Raw genomic sequence first — 20,019 nt, 5'->3', positions numbered from 1 at the left:
TATGTGAACCCATCTTCCCACCTGAACTGCCCCCTATATATATCCCCAAGGGGTCTACCTATGCTCATCTCTGTCAGTGCTTCCCTGTGCCTACCAAGTTTTGTCCTATTTCACATTATGGAATCCTTCAATAAAGACTGACCACATGTATTTGAAGCAGTTCTGTATGAGGGGGTCTCATCTGGTCCAGCGGACCACCCTACGGTTTGTGACAGTTTGACAGAGACCTGAAACCTCCCTGCTTGCCATGGAAGCTGTGGGTAGAGATGGCACAGGGCCCAACCAACCACCCAGAGATGAGGGTACTGTGGGAGCCACTGAACTCCGACCATGCCCATCCCGGTGCACAATGGTGAGGGCACGACAAAAGACCCCCAGGTCAAGGAGGACACAGGGTCTGAGACACCCAGCAAATTCCCAAAAATTGCCCTGGAGACCTTCGGAGGAGAGCCGTTGGGGACGGAACCCCCACCCTGACTTCTGGCAATGGGAGTAGAAGAGGGGCTGCAAATGGTGGGGGACTCGTCAGACATGTCCTGATCCACCAGATTCAGGGGCTTTCCGCACCGGGATCCTTGTAGCAAATTGTTTGCTGAACGAAAAAATGCCATTTAAAATAGTGCAATTTGTCATTATGCATAAGTGACTTTGTAGTGGAATCCAGTTGCGTTTCTATCGTTTCCCACAAGCTTCCGGTCTCAGCAAAAATCGCTAGACAGGAAGCGCTATTGCTGAGCTCGTCCCGCCCCTGGCCATCAAGCAGCCAATGGGCAGCCGTTAGCATGCTCCCAAACAGCCCCTTTCCCTTTAAGAAAGGTTTTAAAAAAAAACACACCCATTGCAACGAATATGTGTTGATTCGTTGCAACGGAGAGACCCATCAGCTGGCAGGTGTGTTTGAGCTGTCGTTTCATTGTTGCCACACTCCCCCCAAGTGAAAAAAAAAAATCCCCCCCCCCCTTACGGGCCCGATTTTCGCCCGAAAACAGTGTAAAAAATAAAGGGAAAATACATCAGCAAACGGGCTTGTCTGTTGTTTGTGCTTAGTGAATAAACAGCTCTGGGGAGGGACTGAAGCCGGGGAAGCCTCTAAACAGGCTTGCTGGTGGGTTGAACTTCGCTCGCTCGGAGAAAAAAAAATGGCGATCGCTTCGCCGGAAGATCAGAGGAGAGAGCCAGGGGGAGGGACTTTGTAGAAACCACAACAATGGTAATGCACAGAACTTTCCCGCTAGTGTTGCATATTGGTTGCAGGAGTGTAGCGCTTTCCGGAGGGTGAATCCACTTTTGGGGATTTCCCTGAAAGCGCTACGAGGAAGCGCTTTTTGCGGATCGGTTTCAGGTGTGTGGCAGATTGTCAACGACGTTGTGCATAATGGCAAATCAGTAGCGTTTTCAATTGGCAACCATTGTGCGATTTTGAAGGTGTGCGAAAAGCCCCTCAGAGTTCCCCGATGGGCTCACAGAGGGTGCACTGCTGGATCTCCTGATGGAGAGGACATGGGGGCACTGCGGAACTTTGACCTCCACTGGAGTGAACCCATGGGGCATGGTGGATGGATTTTCCCCTACCTGGGCTTACAGAGCAGGCCCTTACTGGAGAGAGAATGGTGGCCACGAGAATCAGATTTGCAGAGGTCTATGGACCAAGACTCACAGGTCCCCATCCACACCAATGAACTGCAGCACTTTATTGTCAAACTGCAGAGATACGACATTTGCACTCCCTGGTGAGGGCTCTACACAGACTTTATCTGTCTCAGCAGTCCCTTCTTGCAGCAAGGACGGGGGCCTGAGGCAGAAGCATGACCACTGGTCCCTCAGACTCCCAAGTTGGGGCACCCTTGGCTGCCCAGGGTACCCAGAGAGAGGTGCTGGCAGTTGCTGCTTCCACAGACTTGGTCCAACCCACTCAGTGGGAGGTCTGAGTGGCTGAGCATAGAGGCCAGATCCTGCCAAGAGTTGGCCATTACCCTGCTATGGGGGGCTTTCAAGGACCATGGAATCTCTCCCCCCTCACGCCACCTCGTATCTGCCCAGTTACTTCCAACAACTCCTGAGGTACACCCAAACACCATCGGGATGGGGACAGGAGCTGACTGTTGAGGGTGCCGAGAGTACTGTCATAGAATCATAGAATCATAGAATAATAGAATTGGAAGGGACCTCATGGGTCATCAACCCCCTGCACTATGCAGGGCACTCACATCCCTATCGCTCAACACTGTGGCTGCAGGATCAATAGGATGCGCAGGGGGCCAGACCACTGTCATGGTGGCAACACCAATGTCTCTGCCTGCCCCGCCATGTGGCGAGCTGAGGGAACCACCACAACAAACCCCCACCCCCCCACTCCTGCCCAGTCAGGATACATCTCCAGTCGAAAGTTCTTGGCCAAATTTGATGGGACTGAGAAAATTGGGTTACTTTCTGGTACAGATCAATAGCTTCATGTTATACTGGGGGGAAACCTTCTGGTTGGAATCAGATGCCATCTGTGCCCTAGTGAATAACCTGGAGGGAAAAGCTGCTGAATGAGCTGCAGGTTCCTGTACTTACCAGTGTTCAGAGGTACCAGAATGCCCTTCGGGCCCATCCCATGAAAAACAGGCCTGCCTGGAACTACAGAACGTACGCTAAAAGTTCTAAACTTACCTGATGCAAAGGTGCAGACATTCAAGAGGTGCCTGGACACTGTGATTATGGACAGAATCTACATCAGTGGTGCCCCTCCAGAGGAAGACCTGGATGCCTGGTTCCAGATGGCCACCCGCAGAGAGGCAGACCAATTGTACTACAAGTTCTGGAATCAACTACAGTGGCCCTCACCCCCCCAATGGGGGGTCAGACTGCAGGGCCCCTGGGATGGATCCTGGGGCCAGAGCAAGAGCAGAAGCACCAACAAGGACTTTGCTTGGACTGCTGATGATTTTGCAGTAGAGTGCCCCAAGAAGAAGGGGGTTGGACTAGATGACCCATAAGGTCCCTTCCAACTCTATTATTCTATGATTCTATGAATCCAGGCCCAATGGCCCTGACCCAAGGATGGACCCCAGCAGTGTGAGTCCCAACGCTAAACCACCCCACTGCACAAATACCCCCCCCCCACGCAAAGCCACATGCCATGCTTGCACCTGTTTGTGCTGAAGAAAGCATCATGGACTCACCATCCCTGCCGGGAAACTTCCCCAACCCATGGGTCATTTTAAAAGGCACTCCAGCACCTCCCCACAGCGTTCTCCCCCCTTTCCTACTACCAGCCCAGTTACTCAACTAACACATGGGGTCAAAAGCATCCTAATGAGGCAAGTTCATGGGGCCCTGGTGGGAGGTAGAGCCATCACTCAGGCAATGGCTCCCCTAGTGATGTTTATAGGGGCCCACTGTGAATGCATGACTGTAGCCCCAATTTTGGGATTTTCCATCCTACTGGGCCTAGACTGGCTCGATACCCACAAACTGGGCATAGATTGTTACAAGAAAATGTCATTTGTCCATCAGAGTTGAGCCCCACATTTTTGGTTCTCTGAAATGAGGGAAAGGTGCAGACAACAGTGGTGGGAGTGGCAGTGGGAGAGGGGAACTACCCTGCCCTGCTAAATCCCTGGTTGCAGGGTGATGCGACTACTCATGGACAAAGTAGCAGATTCCCCCACCCTACCAGGAATTGGCAAAATCCTTTTCAGAGGAATAGTGCAACCCCCCCCCCCCGCCCCTTGAGCCACGCACTGTGCCATAGAGCTGGTTCCGTGAGCAACCCTCCCCAAAGCCAAGTTGTATAATATAAGCCCTTTGGAACTTGATGAACTTTGGTAATTCCTTGACAAAAATCTTCATCCGCCCCACCACCTCACCCATGGTGGAGTCAGTGCTGTTCGTGAAGAAAACGGATGACACTTTGAGACTGTGCACTAACTATAGGGCCATAAATGACATGTTGATCTATAGCAAGGATGAGTGGTAGGACATCCCATTAGTCTGCGAGGCCCTAAAGAGACTTAGGGAACATAAACTGTATGAAAAACTGTGAGGGGCTTTTTGCACGCCTTCAAAATAGCACAATGGTTGCCAATTGAAAACGCTACTGATTTGCTGTTTTGCACAACGTCGTCGACAATCTGCCACACACCTGAAACCAATCTGCAAAAAGCGCTTCCTTGTAGCGCTTTCAGGGAAATCCCCAAAAGTGGATTCACCCTCCGGAAAGCGATACACTCCTGCAACCAATTTGCAACACTAGCGAAAAAGACCTGTGCGTTAACATTGTTGCGGTTTCTACAAAGTCCCTCCCCCTGGTTCTCTTCTCTGATCTTCCGGCGAAGCGATCGCCATTTTTTTTTCTCCGAGCGAGTGGGGATAAACGCACCAGCGAGCCTCTTTCAGTTTAGAGGCTTCCCCGGCTTCAGTCCCTCCCCTTCAGTCACTAAGCACAAAGAACAGAGAAGCCCGTTTGCTGATGTATTTTCCCTTTATTTTTTACACATTCATTCAGCCGAAAATCGGGCCCGTGAGAGGGGGGGGATTTTTTTTTTCACTCGGAGGGAGCGTGGCAACGATCAAACGACAGCTCAAACACACCAGGCAGCTGGATGGGTCTCTCCGTTGCAACGAATTAACACAGATTTGTTGCAATGGGTCTGTTTTTTTTTTTAAAAAAACCTTTCTTAAAGGGAAAGGGGCTGTTTGGGAGCATGCTAACGGCTGCCCATTGGCTGCTTGACGGCCAGGGGCGGGACGAGCTCGGCAATAGCCCTTTCTAGCGATTTCTGCCGAGACCGGAAGCCTGTGGGAAACGCTACAAAACGCAACTGGATTCCACTACAAAGGCAGGTATGCATAACGACGAATTCCACTATTTTAAATGGCGATTTTTCATTCAGTGACCAATTTGCTACAAAGATCCCGGTGCGTAAAGCCCCTGAGTTTCACAAAACAAGCATTCACTACCTGGGGTACAGTGTCAGTTGCAGGAATCCAAATGGGCCTGGCCAAAATGAGGGACATGTTGGTATGGGCTCTCCCCAAACTCGGTGCCAGCTTCAATTGTTCCTCGAATTCTCTAATTTCTATAGGGATTTCCTGCTCCAGTACTCTGAGGTGGCCTTCCCCCTCACTGACCTTCTGAAAACAAAAGGGAAGGGATAGAAATATAAAAAACCTGGTGAAACCCTCGCTTGGTCTGGGCACTGCTCCCAAGCCTTGGAACAGTTAAAGAGACTATACTACTGAGCCAGTTCTGGCCCACCTCAATATGAACTGCCCCTTTGTTGTGGAGGTAGACGCTTGAAACTCAGCATTAGGCAGAGTTTTAATCCAGTGGGGCAAAAGGGGAAAATTGTTCCCATGCGCTTACCTGTCCTGTAAGTTCACCTCCTCAGAAAATAATTGGGCTATCTAGGAAAAAGCTGCCATGGCCATAAAGACTGCCCTCACGACCGGGAGGCTCTTCCTGGAAGGTCTCTAAGGAACCCTTTCTGGTCTGGATATACCACAAAAACCTAGAAGTCCTCTGGAAGCCCTGCAAACTGAATGCCAAACAAATCAGGTGTGCTGAGTTCTCCTTTAATTTTATTCTCAGTCACATTCCGGGCTGATCCAATTTCACTCTCCCCCAACATGAGTGCAAGAGCAAGGTGTGCGTAGACATGGTGTTCAATTCCCACCAGCTGGGTCTCTTAGCCTAAACCAGAAGTCAAGCAGGAACCCCCCCCTCCGGATCTCAAAGGGCTCCCAATGATTTCCACTAGGTCCTAGCGTCTGACCCTGAATTGACTAATGTAAAGGGCTCCTTACTTGAACATGATGGGTTGTGGTATCAAAAGGACAAATGTTATGCTCCAGCCTCACTGCAAGGGGAAATACTGGAAGGTGGCTGGGCCTTTTGGTTTTATGACAACTTATCTTCTGGTGCGCAGGCAATTCTGGTGGCTGCGCCTCAGGCAGAACATGGAAAATTATGCTAAGGGTTGCCTGGTGTGTGTCACTACGAAAAGGGGAGCGGGTAAACCCTCGGACTCCTCAAACCACTGGAGTTACCAAGCAGGCCCTGGGAAATGATTTTCATGGAGTTCATCACTGACTTCCTCCTCAGCAGTGGAAAAACAGTGATCTAGGTAGTGGTGGACTTGTTTTCCAAAGAGGCGCATTTCGACCCCTGCGCTTCTGCCTAACACCCAGAGGTTGTCTGAGCTGTTTGTGTACAATGTGCATAGATTGCACACTTTCCCAGACAAATTTTGAGTGACTGCAGAAGTCCATTTGCAAAATTTGGGGGCCCTTACTCCAACTCACCCAGCCACAAGTGGTCAAACGGAGAGGTTCAATCAGGTGATAGAACAGTACCTGCGGTGTTTTAGCAACTATCACCAAGACGATTGGGTTTTATTATTGCTCCCGTCTGAGTACGCTTACAATAATGCCCCCCCATAAGCATGGGCATGTCCCCATTTGAGGTGGTCAATGGCTATGCCCCCGGCTTTTCCCTGCACTAGAGCCCCCACCGGCAGACTCCTCTAGCCTGCCTAATGGGGTGGCGGATTTGGTGGCGAGTTTATGGGAAGCCTGGGGGAAAAGTCTCCGAGGCGCTGAAAAATGCAAAAGCAGATTACAAGAGGTGGGTAGACAAAAGGCGAGCCCCAGGCCCTACCTACCAGGTGGGGGATATGGTCTTCATCTCCACTAAACAGCTAAAAAATAGGCGCCCCATCAAAAAGCTGAACTATTGTTTTGTTGCACCATTTCTAGTTTCAGAGGTACTAAATTTAAGAAAGTTTATCCTGTGTTTCATGTGAGCCTTTTGAAGCCAGTGCCACCTCCTGATAAATGACACCCCTCGGCCCCCAATGATCTTGGTGGGGGATGAGATGCACTATGAGCTCTGCAATGTGTTAGATTGACACATTCAGGGCCATTCCGCACCGGGATCCATGTTGCAAATTGTTTGCGGAACGAAGAATCGCCATTTTAAATAGTGGAATTCGTTGTTATGCATACCTGCCTTTGTAGTGGAATCCAGTTGCGTTTCTATCGTTTCCCACCGAGTTCTGGTCTCGGCAAAAATCGCAGAAACCGCAACAATGTTAACACACAGAACTTTCCCGCTAGTGTTGCAGATTGGTTACAGGAGTGTAGCGCTTTCCGGAGAGTGAATCCACTTTTTGGGATTTCCCTGAAAGCGCTACAACGAAGCGCTTTTTGCGGATCGGTTTCAGGAGTGTTGCAGATTGTCAACGACGTTGTGCATAATGGCAAAACTGTAGCAATTTCAATTAGTAACCATTGTGCTATTTTGGACGAATGCAGAACGGCCCTCAGAAAAAAGACTGCAATACTTGGTGGCCTGGAAGGGTTCCCTGACTGTGAATGAATGGGCGGATGTGGAGGATGTAGAGGAATCCTGCGTAATAAAGAAATTTCACTCCTCGTACCCCAATAAGCCCTGCCCGGCTTGAGGAGGGGAAAAAAGGTGGGAAAGTTGGTTTTTGGATCATACAAATGTCCTATTCTGTCTCCAGGGTGGCCCTGAAAGGTTGGCTTAGGGCTTAGTTGGGCCAGCCCAACCCCCTGCTTTGACCCCGCACTCTTGGTTCCCTTTCATTTGTAATTTACAACAAGCTAACATATATACCAATTCCCCCCTCCCCACTGAGAACTCGGTCTTATCTATCGGTGTCCTTGGTTCACAGAGTGGTGACAAAACAACCAGCTGAGAACTATCCCCCATCTAGGGAAAGAAACTGGATGTCTCAAGAGTTTGCACCTAAAAGATCAAAGGCCTTCCCTATGAGAACCACTGTTCTCACCTGAACTGCCAGCCCTATATAATACTGGGAGGGGGGATCATAGTTCCTTGTCTCTGTCAATGACTCCTGTTCCTATCTCTGCGTGTTCTGCTCTGCTTTGTGGATACTCTCAATAAAGGCTGCTTTTTCCTTGACACTCCATGGAGTCGTGTTGGGATTTCATCTGAGAGAGGGTCTCTTCCCCGCATCAGAATCTTTGAGCTGTGGCACAGAGTCATTTTGGTTGAGTTGGGAATTTGAACACAGGTCCAGTCTAGTCCAGTACTTTGCTATTCCCCCTTGCTCTCTGGAGTACTGAGATACAGAAGGGCAATGGGCAGCCTCTGCTGGGGGTAGGTCCTTTGGAGTTCTCCCAACACATGGCTTATAGGATGTACTGCATTCCAGTGAGTATTTAAAAGCACCTGGAACAAGCTTAACTGCCATTGAGTCCATAAAGATGGATATGAATGTCATTATAGCTTCCTCCTCTGGGTTTTGTACACAATTATCTGGGGAGGGGCCAAGAGAAACATTAGCAAATCCTACATTGCTGCATTAGGTTATGAAATCCTTTTATTTGGGGGGGGGGGGGGTAGGGAGGTGTTTTAGTTTGCAGGAAATAGGTCTGAATGTGGAAGTTTGACAAGGTGCCACGGCTTAAAGTTTTCTCTCTCTCCCAACACTGCCTTCTCTCAATGGCTACTGTCTTCCCTATGCACACCAATCTATGAAATGCATTCAGTTGTTCCACAGGGGTGGCCAATCTGTGGCTCTCCAGGTGTCCATGGACTAAATTTCCCATGAGTTCCTGCTAGAATATGCTTGCAGGGGTTCATGGGAATTGTAGTCCATGGGCATCTGGAGAGCCACAGTTTGGCCAACCCTGTTCAAAGACTTCTCAATGTCTTGCACCGTGAAAGTGCTCCCTTCCTCCCTTCTTGGGGGCAAAGGTCATGTTTCGGGCAGTCTCCTGTGCTAGTGTGACATGAATTTGGATGTCTTAAACTGGAATCCCTTTTGGAGTGGCATTCTGAACTCGGATGAAGCTCGCTTCCAGTCCCTGTTGCTGGAAGGTAGACCCCAGTTTGCTGAGGCTGCCTGGGATGTTGTCTCGTAATGAACATGGAGAAGCTCTGGGAGAAAGATGCAGCACAGGAAGAAGCTCTGTGAAGTGTGATTGGCATGAGCAGGAGGTGAGCACTAACTACTGCTTCAAGTTCCCTCTGCAATGGCATTGTACACTGAGACTCAAGAGACCCAGCCCCAAATACTCCATGTTCACTGAGGCAGGGCTTTAATGGCAGTTGTATCCAAGCGCGGTTTCCCACATAGCCGTGACTGAGAAGCATGCTGCTGGCTGAGCCTGGTTACGGTCCCAAGAGGCTGGGCTCCTCGTTCAGGATCTGCAGGGCCATGAGGGCTTGTTTGGCCACGTTGTCATTGCTGTGGCCGCAAAGAGCCTCCAAGGTGCTCGTCAGCTGGTCCTCTTCGGCTTCTTCTCTGAGCTCGGCTGAAAGAGAGCAACCTGTCCTTAACCAGCATCTCATAAGAGGAGCTCTAATGCATCATAGCAGCTGCGAGGCAGAGAATGGCCATGCTGTAAGGTGGCTGATTTTCTGTTGGGAAATACCGGATGAGTTTGGGGGAGGAGCCTGAGGAGGGCAGGGCTCAGGGAGGGACCTCCAATGGGGCATAATGCTATGCAGTCCAACATTCAAAGCGGCCATTTTGTTGTAGTGGTTAAGAGTGGCTACTAATCTGGTAAACCAGGTTTCATTCCCTGCTTCTCTGCATGTAGTCAACTGGAGCTAGTCACAGTCCTAATAGTTCTGTTTTCACAGACTCCTGGTACTGAAAAGTGAGGTATAAAACCAACTCTTCTTCATTTTCTCCAGTTGAGCTGATCTCAGTCACCTGGAGGCTGGCAACCCTACGTGACTGTATCTGGGCTCTACCAAGTTTAAAGTCTTCCCTTGATGGAATCTGGGTGAGCGTGGCCATGGAAGGTCTGAGCTTTCTTTGGCCAGGTCTGTCCAGGGGCCTGCAGCCCACCATCTGGGCAGCAGGATTTCCCCATTCCTGCCAGCCCCTTCTGACAATTCCTGGGATTTACAGGATCCATGGGAAGGAACAGCCAGATGAATGCTCTGGGTGGAGTCTAGCAGGGACTCGACAGTGAAGCTGAATTTACAGAGGAGGGAGGAGGAAAACCTCTGCTCCTTATTCTTCTCACTTCAGAACCTTGCTCAGCCACGTGGCTGTTCTTCAGTAGGGTCTCACAGATATGAGTATGATCTTGCTGGGGACAGGGAAAGGGACCTGCAGGAACAGAAAAGGCATGTGGGAAAGCTGCGTTCTCTGCCTGGGGTGCTAGATGTTATTAACTTCTTTTCTACCCCTTCCCTGCTCGCCTTCAAAGTAGCACTTATTGTTCTTTTCTCTGCCATTTTATCTTTACAACAGCCCTGAGAGGTAGGTCAGGCCAAAAGCAGACCACAGAAAGCAGGCTTTCTCCAGAGCTTCCTGAAACCCTGGGGTTTCTTGATGGCCCTGGAAGAAGAAGAAGAAGAGTTGGTTCTTATATGCCGCTTTTCCCTACCCGAAGGAGGCTCAAAGCGGCTTACAGTCGCCTTCCCATTCCTCTCCCCACAACAGACACCCTGTGGGGTGGGTGAGGCTGAGAGAGCCCTGATATCACTGCCCGGTCAGAGCAGTTTTATCACTGTCGTGGTGAGCCCAAGGTCACCCAGCTGGTTACATGTGGGGGAGCGCAGAATCGAACCTGGCATGCCAGATTAGAAGTCCGCAATCCTAACCACTACACCAAACTGAAGGGTTTCCCGAATGGCTGGGAGTTAATTTTTAATATATTTTTCAAATTTGTTAAACATTTATTGGGTGAGATGACCATTTATGGTCATATCAGACCACCCACCCCTCTCCCAAAATGGCCAGTGATGGGCCTGGAGGGGGTGGGAAGATGAGGGGCCCTAGGTGGGCATGTCCACAGCTCTGCTTCCCGACCATATTCTGCCTGATCATGTCACTTCTGGGGTTTCTCGAAGCCTGAAGATGTTTCAGGGGTTTCTCAATGGTAAAAAGCTGAGGAAGGCTGGGCTAAATACTGACTCTATTTCATCCATACCAGGCTTATACATGCCTGAAAATGGAGTTCCCAGCAGGAAGCGTCAAGTTATTCTGACCGAGAGGACTTGACAAAGAGAGTTGGCATAGTTAAAGCATCCGGCTAGTGTCTGGGAAATGCAGGTGTGAATTCCCACTTGTGCCATGAAATCTCACTGGGTCATGTTCTGGCTAACTCACCTTACAGGGTCGTGAGGATATGGCGGAGAAGAGGAAAACAATATGAGCCGCTATTGAGCAGAAAGGCCCAATAGGAAGAAAGTAAATACATGTGTGAATTGGGCCTTGTTGTTCATGCTACAATCTGAATTTACTCCGGGTTGGGTAGAGATGCTGGAAAATCATTTTTTGGTTAATGCATATTCAACATCTTAATGAGAAATGTTGATTTGTGTCCCGCTCCCCACACATGCTACATGGTGTAGTGGCCTCTAATCTGGAGATCTGGGTTTGATTCCCCATTCCTCCTCCACATACAGCCAGCTGGGTGATCTTGGGCCAGTCACAGTTCTGTTTGAGCTGTTCTCGCAGAGCAGTTCTGTCAGAGCTCTCTCAGTCCCACCTACCTTGCAGGATGGCAGTTGCTGGGAGAGGAAAGGGAAGGTGATTGAGAGTCACTTGGAGATTCCTTTGGGCAGTGAAAAACCGGGTATACAAACCAAGTCGTCTTCTGCTGATCTTCTGTTACCTGAACTGAGGAGGCTGCACAGCAATCCGATGGCATTGTATTTCACTTCTGGGCCGGTACTTTCCGACTGGAGCAGCTTATGTATATTCTGAACCAGCTGGGCTTCTTTAAATGCTTCTTTGATATTTTCTGTTAGAGGGAAGAAATGTTGGTTACCAATCCCCCCCCCCCCAAAAAAAAAGACATTTCTTGCATTCCTACAGTGATGTGGTGGTGGGAAGAACCATCAAGGTACAACCCCACAGGATTTTCAAGGCAAGGGACTGGCAGGAGTGGTTTGCCATTGTCTGTCTCTGCTTAGAGATCTTGGTTCCTCAGAGGTCTCCCTTCCAAATACTAGACAGGGCCATCCCTGCTTAGCATGGGCCAGCCAAGCCAGAGCAAGGCTTCCCTTGCCAGTTTGTATAGGTGAGAGATTCCATTGTGTGGCTCAAGGGGCATCCCAAGCATAGACTGACCCTTTGCAGATGTCCTCTTCTCTTGGCCTGGGCCAAATATTAGGGATGTAATTGATGTCGGTTAATCAACAGAGTGTGGCTTTAAGAATGCTGTTGGATCAGACTATTTAGTCCAAATTAATTTCTCATTCAGTGGACAACCAGAGGGATAACAACAGGGCCTGGAGATCGAGGCCTTCCCCTGAGCATGCCTCCTGGCCTTGGAATTCTGAGGACTAGTGCCTTTGAATGTGGAGGTTTCCCTCTTTCACCCCAGCTAGTAGCCATCATTAGACATCTCCACCGTGAATCTGTTCCCACGGCCACCACAGTATGCTCTCCCTACTTTCTGCAACAACAAGGGCCATTCCGCACCAGGATCTATGTGGCAAATTGGTTGCGGGATGAAAAAACGCCATTTTAAATAGTGGAATTCGTCGTTATGCATACCTAGCTTTGTAGTGGGATCCAGTTGCGTTTCTATCATTTCCCACAGGTTTCCGGTCTCTGCAAAAATCGCTAGCCAGGAAGCAATATTGCCGAGCTCGTCCTGCCCCTGGCCGTCAAGCAGCCAATGGGCGGCCGTTATCATGATCCCCAAAAGCCCCTTACCCTTTAAGGAAGTTAAAAAAAAACAGACGTTGCAACGAATCTGCGTTGATTTGTTGCAACGGAGAGACCCATCTAGGTAGCAGGTGTGTTTGAGCTGCCAGTTCATCGTTGCCACGCCCCCCCCCGAGTGAAAAAAAAATACCCCCCCCCCCGGCACGGGCGCGATTTTCGGCCTAAATACAGTAAAAAATAAAGGGAAAATAAACCAGCAAACGGGGCTGTGTGTTGTTTCGTGCTTAGTGACTTAAGACAGCTCTGCAGCCAGGGACGCCTCGCTGGCAAAACGAAGGCTTGCTGGTGCATTTATCTCCGCTCGCTCGGAGAAAAAAAAATGGCGATCGCTTCGCCGGAAGATCAGAGGAGAGAGCCAGGGGGAGGGACTTTGCAGAAACCGCAACAATGGTAACACAGAGAACTTTTCCGCTAGTGTTGCTGATTGGTTGCAAGAGTGTAGCGCTTTCCAGAGGGTGAATCCACTTTTTGGGATTTCCCTGAAAGCGCTACAACGAAGCACTTTTTGTGGATCGGTTTCAGGAGTGTTGCAGATTGTCAATGGCGTTGTGCATAACGGCAAAACTGTAGCGATTTCAATTTGTAACCATTGTGCTATTTTAGACGAGTGCGGAATGGCCCCCAGTCTTCTTGTTGTTGATGATGTGGGAGGCTTTCCATTGGAGTTCTTTAGTGACCCAGTGGGGGTGGGTTCTACCCTTGTTCTGCCCTTCCACTGAGCAAAGTTGGAGTCCTTCCTCCAACCTGACTCTACGGTGGGAGGGAGAGCCAGTTCTCTGGGAGGAAGGCTCCTTGGAGGAAGGTGGGATCTACTTCAGCGTCAGTGGGGATAGCCACATCACCCACTCCGCCCCCTCTTGTCTTCTCCGTCTCCTTGAATTTTGGGGTGGACCTCAGCCTGAATTTATAACTGTAGATCAGTGTCTTTCCATTATACGCCATTGCTTGCTTCCTTCCCTTTTGGGAGACTAAGGGCTAGGTGGGGCATGGAGATCTCCCAGAATTACAGCTGATCTCCAGAAATGAGTTCTTCTGAGTGGAAATGGCTGTTTTGGGAGTTGAACTCTTATGGACTCTTATGGACTATGTCAAGTGGACACTTAAGGAATGGCACCAAGAAAGCGCTTGGATACCTAAGCCAGGGTTTCCCAAAGAGGGGCCCACATGCCCCTGAGAGTTTACTGGAGCTCTGTGTGTCTTCGGCCTTTCCCCTCTTGCCTTAATAGACTTGGCCACAAGCTGAGTCCATTGTTCCCCTCACCCACTCCCAAGAGGGACTTCTCTTATGGTTTCTGTGCCTGGGAGGGAGCGGATCCTTCACACCTCACCCCACCTTAAACTGTCCCAGGTCCCTCCTGCCCTTGTTTCTCCTCAAGCCTGCTCGTTAATGTGAGTGGTGATGTCCCTTCTGAGGGCAGGGAGGCGTGGCCAGACGTCATCACTTCTGGAGCTCCTCCCCAGTCGAAAGGCTGAAATAAGGCTGACCTAGGCTGATGGCAGAGGCGATGGCCAGGGCGATCAGAGCTTCGTTCTGCATGATGACATGCTCGCTTGTTGCCATGGAAACCAGGTGCTTCACTCCTTGGGCCTCTTGAATGGCCTTGACAACTTCCTGCTTGCAGAACAAGAAGAAGGGGGGTGGGGTTAATGGAGACTTCTCCGAAAACTAGAGGATGCCATTGACACCAGGAAGAGGGAAATGGGTCTTCTTGCCTAGGCATGCCAATGCAGGGGTGGCCAAACTGTGGCTCTTTAGGTGTCCATGGACTACAATTCCCATGAGCCCCTGCCACATGGCCTGTCCATTACGGAGCCCCACCTTCAACCCACCACCCATAAAACCTCATCCCACCCAAGCCCTATCCGTACTGGGGATCGGCTGTGACGTAAGAGCGATGCCAGCAACCGGTTGGCTTCTCCGCAGACTCCGGCGTGGTCTTTGGACCCGCACCATTGCGCCAGTCGGTTGAGCAGGGTAGGATCCTGGCCCATTTCCTCTGCTGCCTCAGCTGAAAAAGGCAAAAGATAGGAGCAGTTGTGGCATATGGCTTCCAAGTTGTGCAATATCTGCCTCTTAAGTTGATCGTGGGCCACAATGTGTCCTTGGGTAAGCCCTTGTACTCCTCGCTCAGTTATATATATAGAAAGCTACGTACTCACCCATGTCCTATTCAGTCATGGCGGTGAGATCGAGAGGGTGGAAGTACAGGAGAGAAGGTTCTGTGCGCCCTGGGGAACCACAGACCTGGGCAAAGTGTGATTTGTTTGCTTATGATGACTGCATTGTTATGCGGATAAAAAAGGGAGCAGAGAACCATGTTTGCCCCCCTGAGCTTTTTAGTTTTTTTTAGTTTACACTGATTCCTAGAGCTACTGATGTCACTCTTTTTTCCAGGAACCGCAGTTGTTGTTTTTTAATCCCACTGGGCAACAGGAGTATGCAGAGGGAGGAGGGTCCCTGCCTTAGTTATATTTGATTGAAGAAGCTCTGTTCACACATGCAAGTTGCTGCTATTGTCTTGCAGCCAGCAGGGGATGAATTGTGCTTCATTTTGAAGAAAAGCCTGCCTAGACTCCAAGGGAAAAGTGAGACTTGAGTGAGTTTTGTTGGTACCATGGTGGCAAGCTTCAGGAATGCAGAGGGATGCCGACCTGAGAGCAGTTTGAGAAGCAGCTTCTTTCTTAATTGGGGCTGCCGCAGAGCTGTTGACACTGGGGGTTCAGATTTCCATCTTTATTAAATTTTTGTAAGGAGCTTGCCTTTCTAAATTCTGCAGGCATCAGCACACTCCGGTGATTGTCACGGTAATGAATTTACACTAGATAATGCAATCAGCTAATTTAGCAAGGACTTGTTAGTAGACACATGTTCACAGGAGCATATTGTGCTGAGTTAATTAAGGTCAACATTGGCTCATGGGTAAATAGAACAGCTGGCAATTAAGTGGGAGGTTAACTGAGCTTGCAGCCGCAGAAGGGGAAACCCAAAGCAGATTTCCCCTCCTGCTGTGCTAGGAAAAGTAGCTTATAAATCCTAAAAGCAAATATCGGTGGGCAGGAATGCAAGCAGCAGAAACAAATGCATCCTTCAAGGAAAAAAACTAATTTCTGTTCAGCAAGAGAGCCAGTGTTGTCCTCCACGTGCAGCCAGCTTTGTGACCTTGGGCTAACCATAGTTCTCTTAGGGTTATTCTCACAGACCAGTTCTCTCAGAGCTCTCTCAGCCCCACCCACCCCACAAGGTGCCTGTTGTGGGGAGAGGAAGAGAAAGGAATTTGTAAGCTGCTTTGGGATTCCTTCTGGTAGTGAAAAGCTCTTATTTACACTGTACTGCAGCCCCCCCCCCCCCAAATCCGGATCATAGCCTCTCTCCTCCCTTTCTCCTCTTTAAAGACACTTGGAGTGACACCCCTATCCACTGTGCAGGGCCTCTCCACTCCCAGTCTGGCTGCTCCCACTGCAATTGTACTCTGCTAGGGCCCGGCGAATTCTGATGCTGGATCAGGTGCTGCAGGCCGCACGAATCCTTGAACCACTCCTGCTGCAGTGTGGCGTAGTGGTTAGAGCATTGGACTAAGGAGATCCCAGCTCATTTCTCCACTTGGCCACGAGAGGCTGCTTGTTGACTGTGGGCCTGTGATTCTCTCCCAAACTAATCTACCTCACAGGGTTGTTGGGAGAATAAAATTGAGGGCAGAATGAGCTTCCATGTCCCTATGGGTATTCCATGGGTATAAACATCTAAATAAACAAATTGACTATGGCTAGGAGGGGACCTCCTTCAGTCACTTTGGGCTCCTTTCCATGTTTCTGTCCCCTGACCAATAATATTTCAGAGACACATGTGCCACTGCCCAGAACTGGAATGGGCATCACATGTTGCTAGCATGAGGTCTCTTCCCACAGGGAACAGCCTGGCAACCCTACCTAACTTTGATAGACCAGTGGTCACGTGCATTCAACTTGAGCCGGCCACCTGCCTGTAGACAAATCCTAATGACCAAGGCCAACTTGCATGTCTCTGGCTGGCTCCTACCTTGACCATCGATCAACATTCGTAGTGTTCCGAGGAGTTTGAACTGAACAGGAGGCATCTCGGACCGCAGCAGCATCTGGATCCGCTTGCCGACCCCTTCCTCCAGCATCTGAATCTTGTTAGCCACTGGAAAGTGGTGGGAGAAGGCAGGCGTTACAATCGAGAAGGTCAAGACCAGTATGGCAACCTGGGTCTCCAAACGGATGCCCCCCTCCCCAGTGTTGGTTACATAGCCACACGAATGACCCTACAGAGGACTGAGACTGAGGTCTAAGTTAGGATTGAAGCTAGCGTGGTATTGACCAATGGGTTGTAAGGATCCCCACTGTGGGATCCAACTGATTTAAACCAGTCAGGATCTGACCAATTATGTGCGGCTGCGAGTGATCGTTTTGTTCCCTGTATATATAAAATTTGGGTTTTTTTCTCTGTGTGATCTTGGTACAGAGAATCATAGAATAATAGAGTTGGAAGGGATCTCCTGGGTCATGTACCCCCCGCCCCCGCACAAGGCAGGATACTCACAACCCTCTCACTCATCCACTGTAACCTGCCACCCCATTGAGCCTTCACAGAATCAGCCTCTCCATCAGATGGCTATCCAGCCTCTGTTTAAAGCCTCTGTTTCCAAAGATGGAGAACCCACCACCTCCCGAGGAAGCCTGTTCCACTGAGAAACTGCTCTAACTGTCAGGAACTTCTTCCGGATGTTGAGATGGAATTTTTTTTTAATCAATTCCGTCCCATTAGTTCAGGTCCGTCCCTGCGGGGCAAGAGAGAACATGTTCTGGCACAAATGTATCATGTTCTTGTATTGTGTTCTGGCACCAAGAAAGAGCTGCAATGATTCCAGTGTCTGTGACTCACTGACCCACAAGATCCACCATGGATCTAACACGCCCCGCCCCTGGAACAGCCTGACCAGGGCACAAACCGCTCTGGCATGTCATTCTAAAGCGGTGGAAGGCCGTTTAGCCAGGCATCTGCAGACTGCACTGCTTGATTCAAGCACTGGGTGTGTTTAGAAGTTCTCGTGTTTGCATCAATTCTTTAGGGCATTTCAGAACACAAGTGGGAAACTGGAGTTTAATCAGTGGCTTTCAATTGCTCTCTTGGCTGCTTAAAATCACTTTGGCCTGTTTCATTTGATCTCCTCTGTTTTCCATTAGCCGGCCTTAATAGGGTACATGGCAGAACTGATGTTCGAACATTCCTGGCAATAGGTATTATCCATTGGAATACGAGCCAGCATGGCGTGCTGGCTGAAGAAGTGGGCCCCGCACACAAATGGCTGTACCCAGAATCAGATTCTGTTGCTCTGAAAGGTGCCGCTGGACTCACACTTTTGGTTTGAGGGGTCAGAGGTGGTCAAACTGCGGCCCTCCAGATGTCCATGGACTACAATTCCCATGAGCCCCTACCAGCAAATGCTGGCAGGGGCTCATGGGAAATGTAGTCCATGGACATCTGGAGGGCCGCAGTTTGACTACCCCTGGGCTAGATGGTGAGACCAGGATGTGTGAGATCCAGGTTCAAACCCCCCCTCTCTACGATGGAAATTTGATGGATGACCTTGAGCCAGTCATTCTCTCTCAGCCTGACCTACCACACAGGGCTGCTGTGATGAGGATAAAAAGGAGGGGGGGGGGAGATCTTGTAAATGGCTGCAGATCCCACACGTTAGGTAGTAAAGTGAGGTATAAAAGCCGAGTTGGTTTTTATACTCTGCTTTTCACTACTCAAGGGAGTCCCAAAACGGCTTACAATTGCCTACCCTTCTTGCCCCTATAACAGACACCCTTGATGTAGGTGAGGCTAAGAGGGCTCTGAGAGAACTGTGACTGGACAAAGGTCACCCAGCTGGCTGCATGTGGCGGAGAAGTGAGGAATGAAACCCAGTTCTCCAGCTCTGAGAGTGCTGTGAGAGATCTGTGACTGGCCGAAGGTCACCCAGCTGGCTGCATGTGGAGGAGAAGTGAGGAATGAAACCCAGTTCTCCAGCTCTGAGAGTGCTGTGAGAGATCTGTGACTGGCCGAAGGTCACCCAACTGGCTGCATGTGGAGGAGAAGTGAGGAATGAAACCCAGTTCTCCAGCTTAGAGGCTGCCACTCTTCAACCACTACATCACACTGGCTCTCTAAAGTAGACACCAATGCACAAAGCACTTAGAATGTCTTATCTTGGCAAGCCTTTAATTTGGTGGTCCTTACAACACCCTTTTAAGACAGTCCAGTATTGTTACTGAGGCAGAGCGACCTAAAGCTCCACATATTGGGTTCATGTGAGAGGTAAGGCTCAAATGGGGTGGGGCTCCCCAGGTTTTATTCCTCCCCAGTTCTCTCCCTGCACATCACAGGGTTACAGGGTTGCTGGGCAGCCTAGCAATTGGCGGGAGGGTCCTCCTGGGTCCTGGGAGAAAACTTGAAAAGAAAAACACAGATTTGGTTACTTACTGGAAGTTTTGGCCACAGAGTTCCTGGTCATTTCTAGAGCTACCCAGAAGTAACAAGGATAGTTCTAATAATCGACAGGAACCCTGTGGTCAGAACTTCCAGTAAATAGCCAAGGATTTAATTTTCCTTTTTATATTTTCTTCCCAGGGTGAAAACCCCTCCCCTTGGCCCCAGTTTCCACCATCAGGCAATGAATACAACTAAGAATACAACTTGGGGATTCCCAAGTCCCACCCTTAGTCCCCCCCCCCCAAATAAGTCTCCAGTGATTTCTCATCCCAGAGGTGGCAACCCTAACTACAACTGGCTGTAGGTATGCACCCAGGCCCCCTATGGATCAAGCCTGTCGCCACAAGTGCATTGCAAGACGATGTGCAATAGAGTGGCAACACTGCTCCTCAGCATATGGTGGACACCCCTTCCACCACAAGCCTTCACAGCTGCTGAGCATGGATAGAAGTCCATAGATATCCCGTGCAGATCATGTAGTCATGGTCTCTGTGCCAAACAATTAATTCTCCCTCTATTTGCATGCCAGCTCCTTTGGGAACTAATTAGTCTTCTCCTTCCCTCTTCTGCTTGCTAAACAGCAGTCAGTGCTGCAAAGGGACCCCCATAGCATCTTCAAAGAAAAAGGCTATGCTGGGGACAAAAGGGGGTAAACAAAGGTGAGATGGCCGTTTATCTCATGTAGAATTGGAAGGGTAGATGGCCCCTTGTCCCCCCCCCCCCCCCAGATCTCCTGTAAAAATAATAAAAATAATGTTTATTTCAGTAAACCCACATGAAAAATGGGTGTGTTTTAAGAACAGAACAGAAGATCCCTGCTGGATTGGACCACTGGTCCAGCAT

General features: G+C 49.7%; 1 protein-coding gene across 5 annotated transcripts in view; it reads right to left on the bottom strand.

Moving 5' to 3' along the window:
- Positions 1-4,886: 4,886 nt before the first annotated feature.
- Positions 4,887-20,019, bottom strand: part of LOC143843956 (rap1 GTPase-GDP dissociation stimulator 1-like) — a 64,088-nt gene continuing 48,955 nt past the window's right edge. For 3 of the 5 annotated variants that reach the window (XM_077350822.1, XM_077350821.1, XM_077350817.1), the window contains 5 exons: positions 16,714-16,839; positions 14,547-14,686; positions 14,163-14,292; positions 11,617-11,745; positions 4,887-9,294 (listed from right to left, as the gene is read on the bottom strand). In XM_077350822.1, coding sequence (XP_077206937.1) covers positions 9,152-9,294; positions 11,617-11,745; positions 14,163-14,292; positions 14,547-14,686; positions 16,714-16,839 — 668 coding nt within the window. In that variant the 3' untranslated portion in view covers positions 4,887-9,151. The remainder of the gene's footprint in view (positions 9,295-11,616; positions 11,746-14,162; positions 14,293-14,546; positions 14,687-16,713; positions 16,840-20,019) is intronic. The other 2 variants (XM_077350819.1, XM_077350820.1) reach the window with 2 other exon arrangements.

The sequence above is a fragment of the Paroedura picta genome, chromosome 8, assembly GCF_049243985.1.
Source record: "Paroedura picta isolate Pp20150507F chromosome 8, Ppicta_v3.0, whole genome shotgun sequence".
NCBI lineage: Eukaryota > Metazoa > Chordata > Lepidosauria > Squamata > Gekkonidae > Paroedura > Paroedura picta.
Note: the sequence above shows the minus strand (reverse complement) of the source record. Positions and strands in the feature narration are given on the sequence as shown.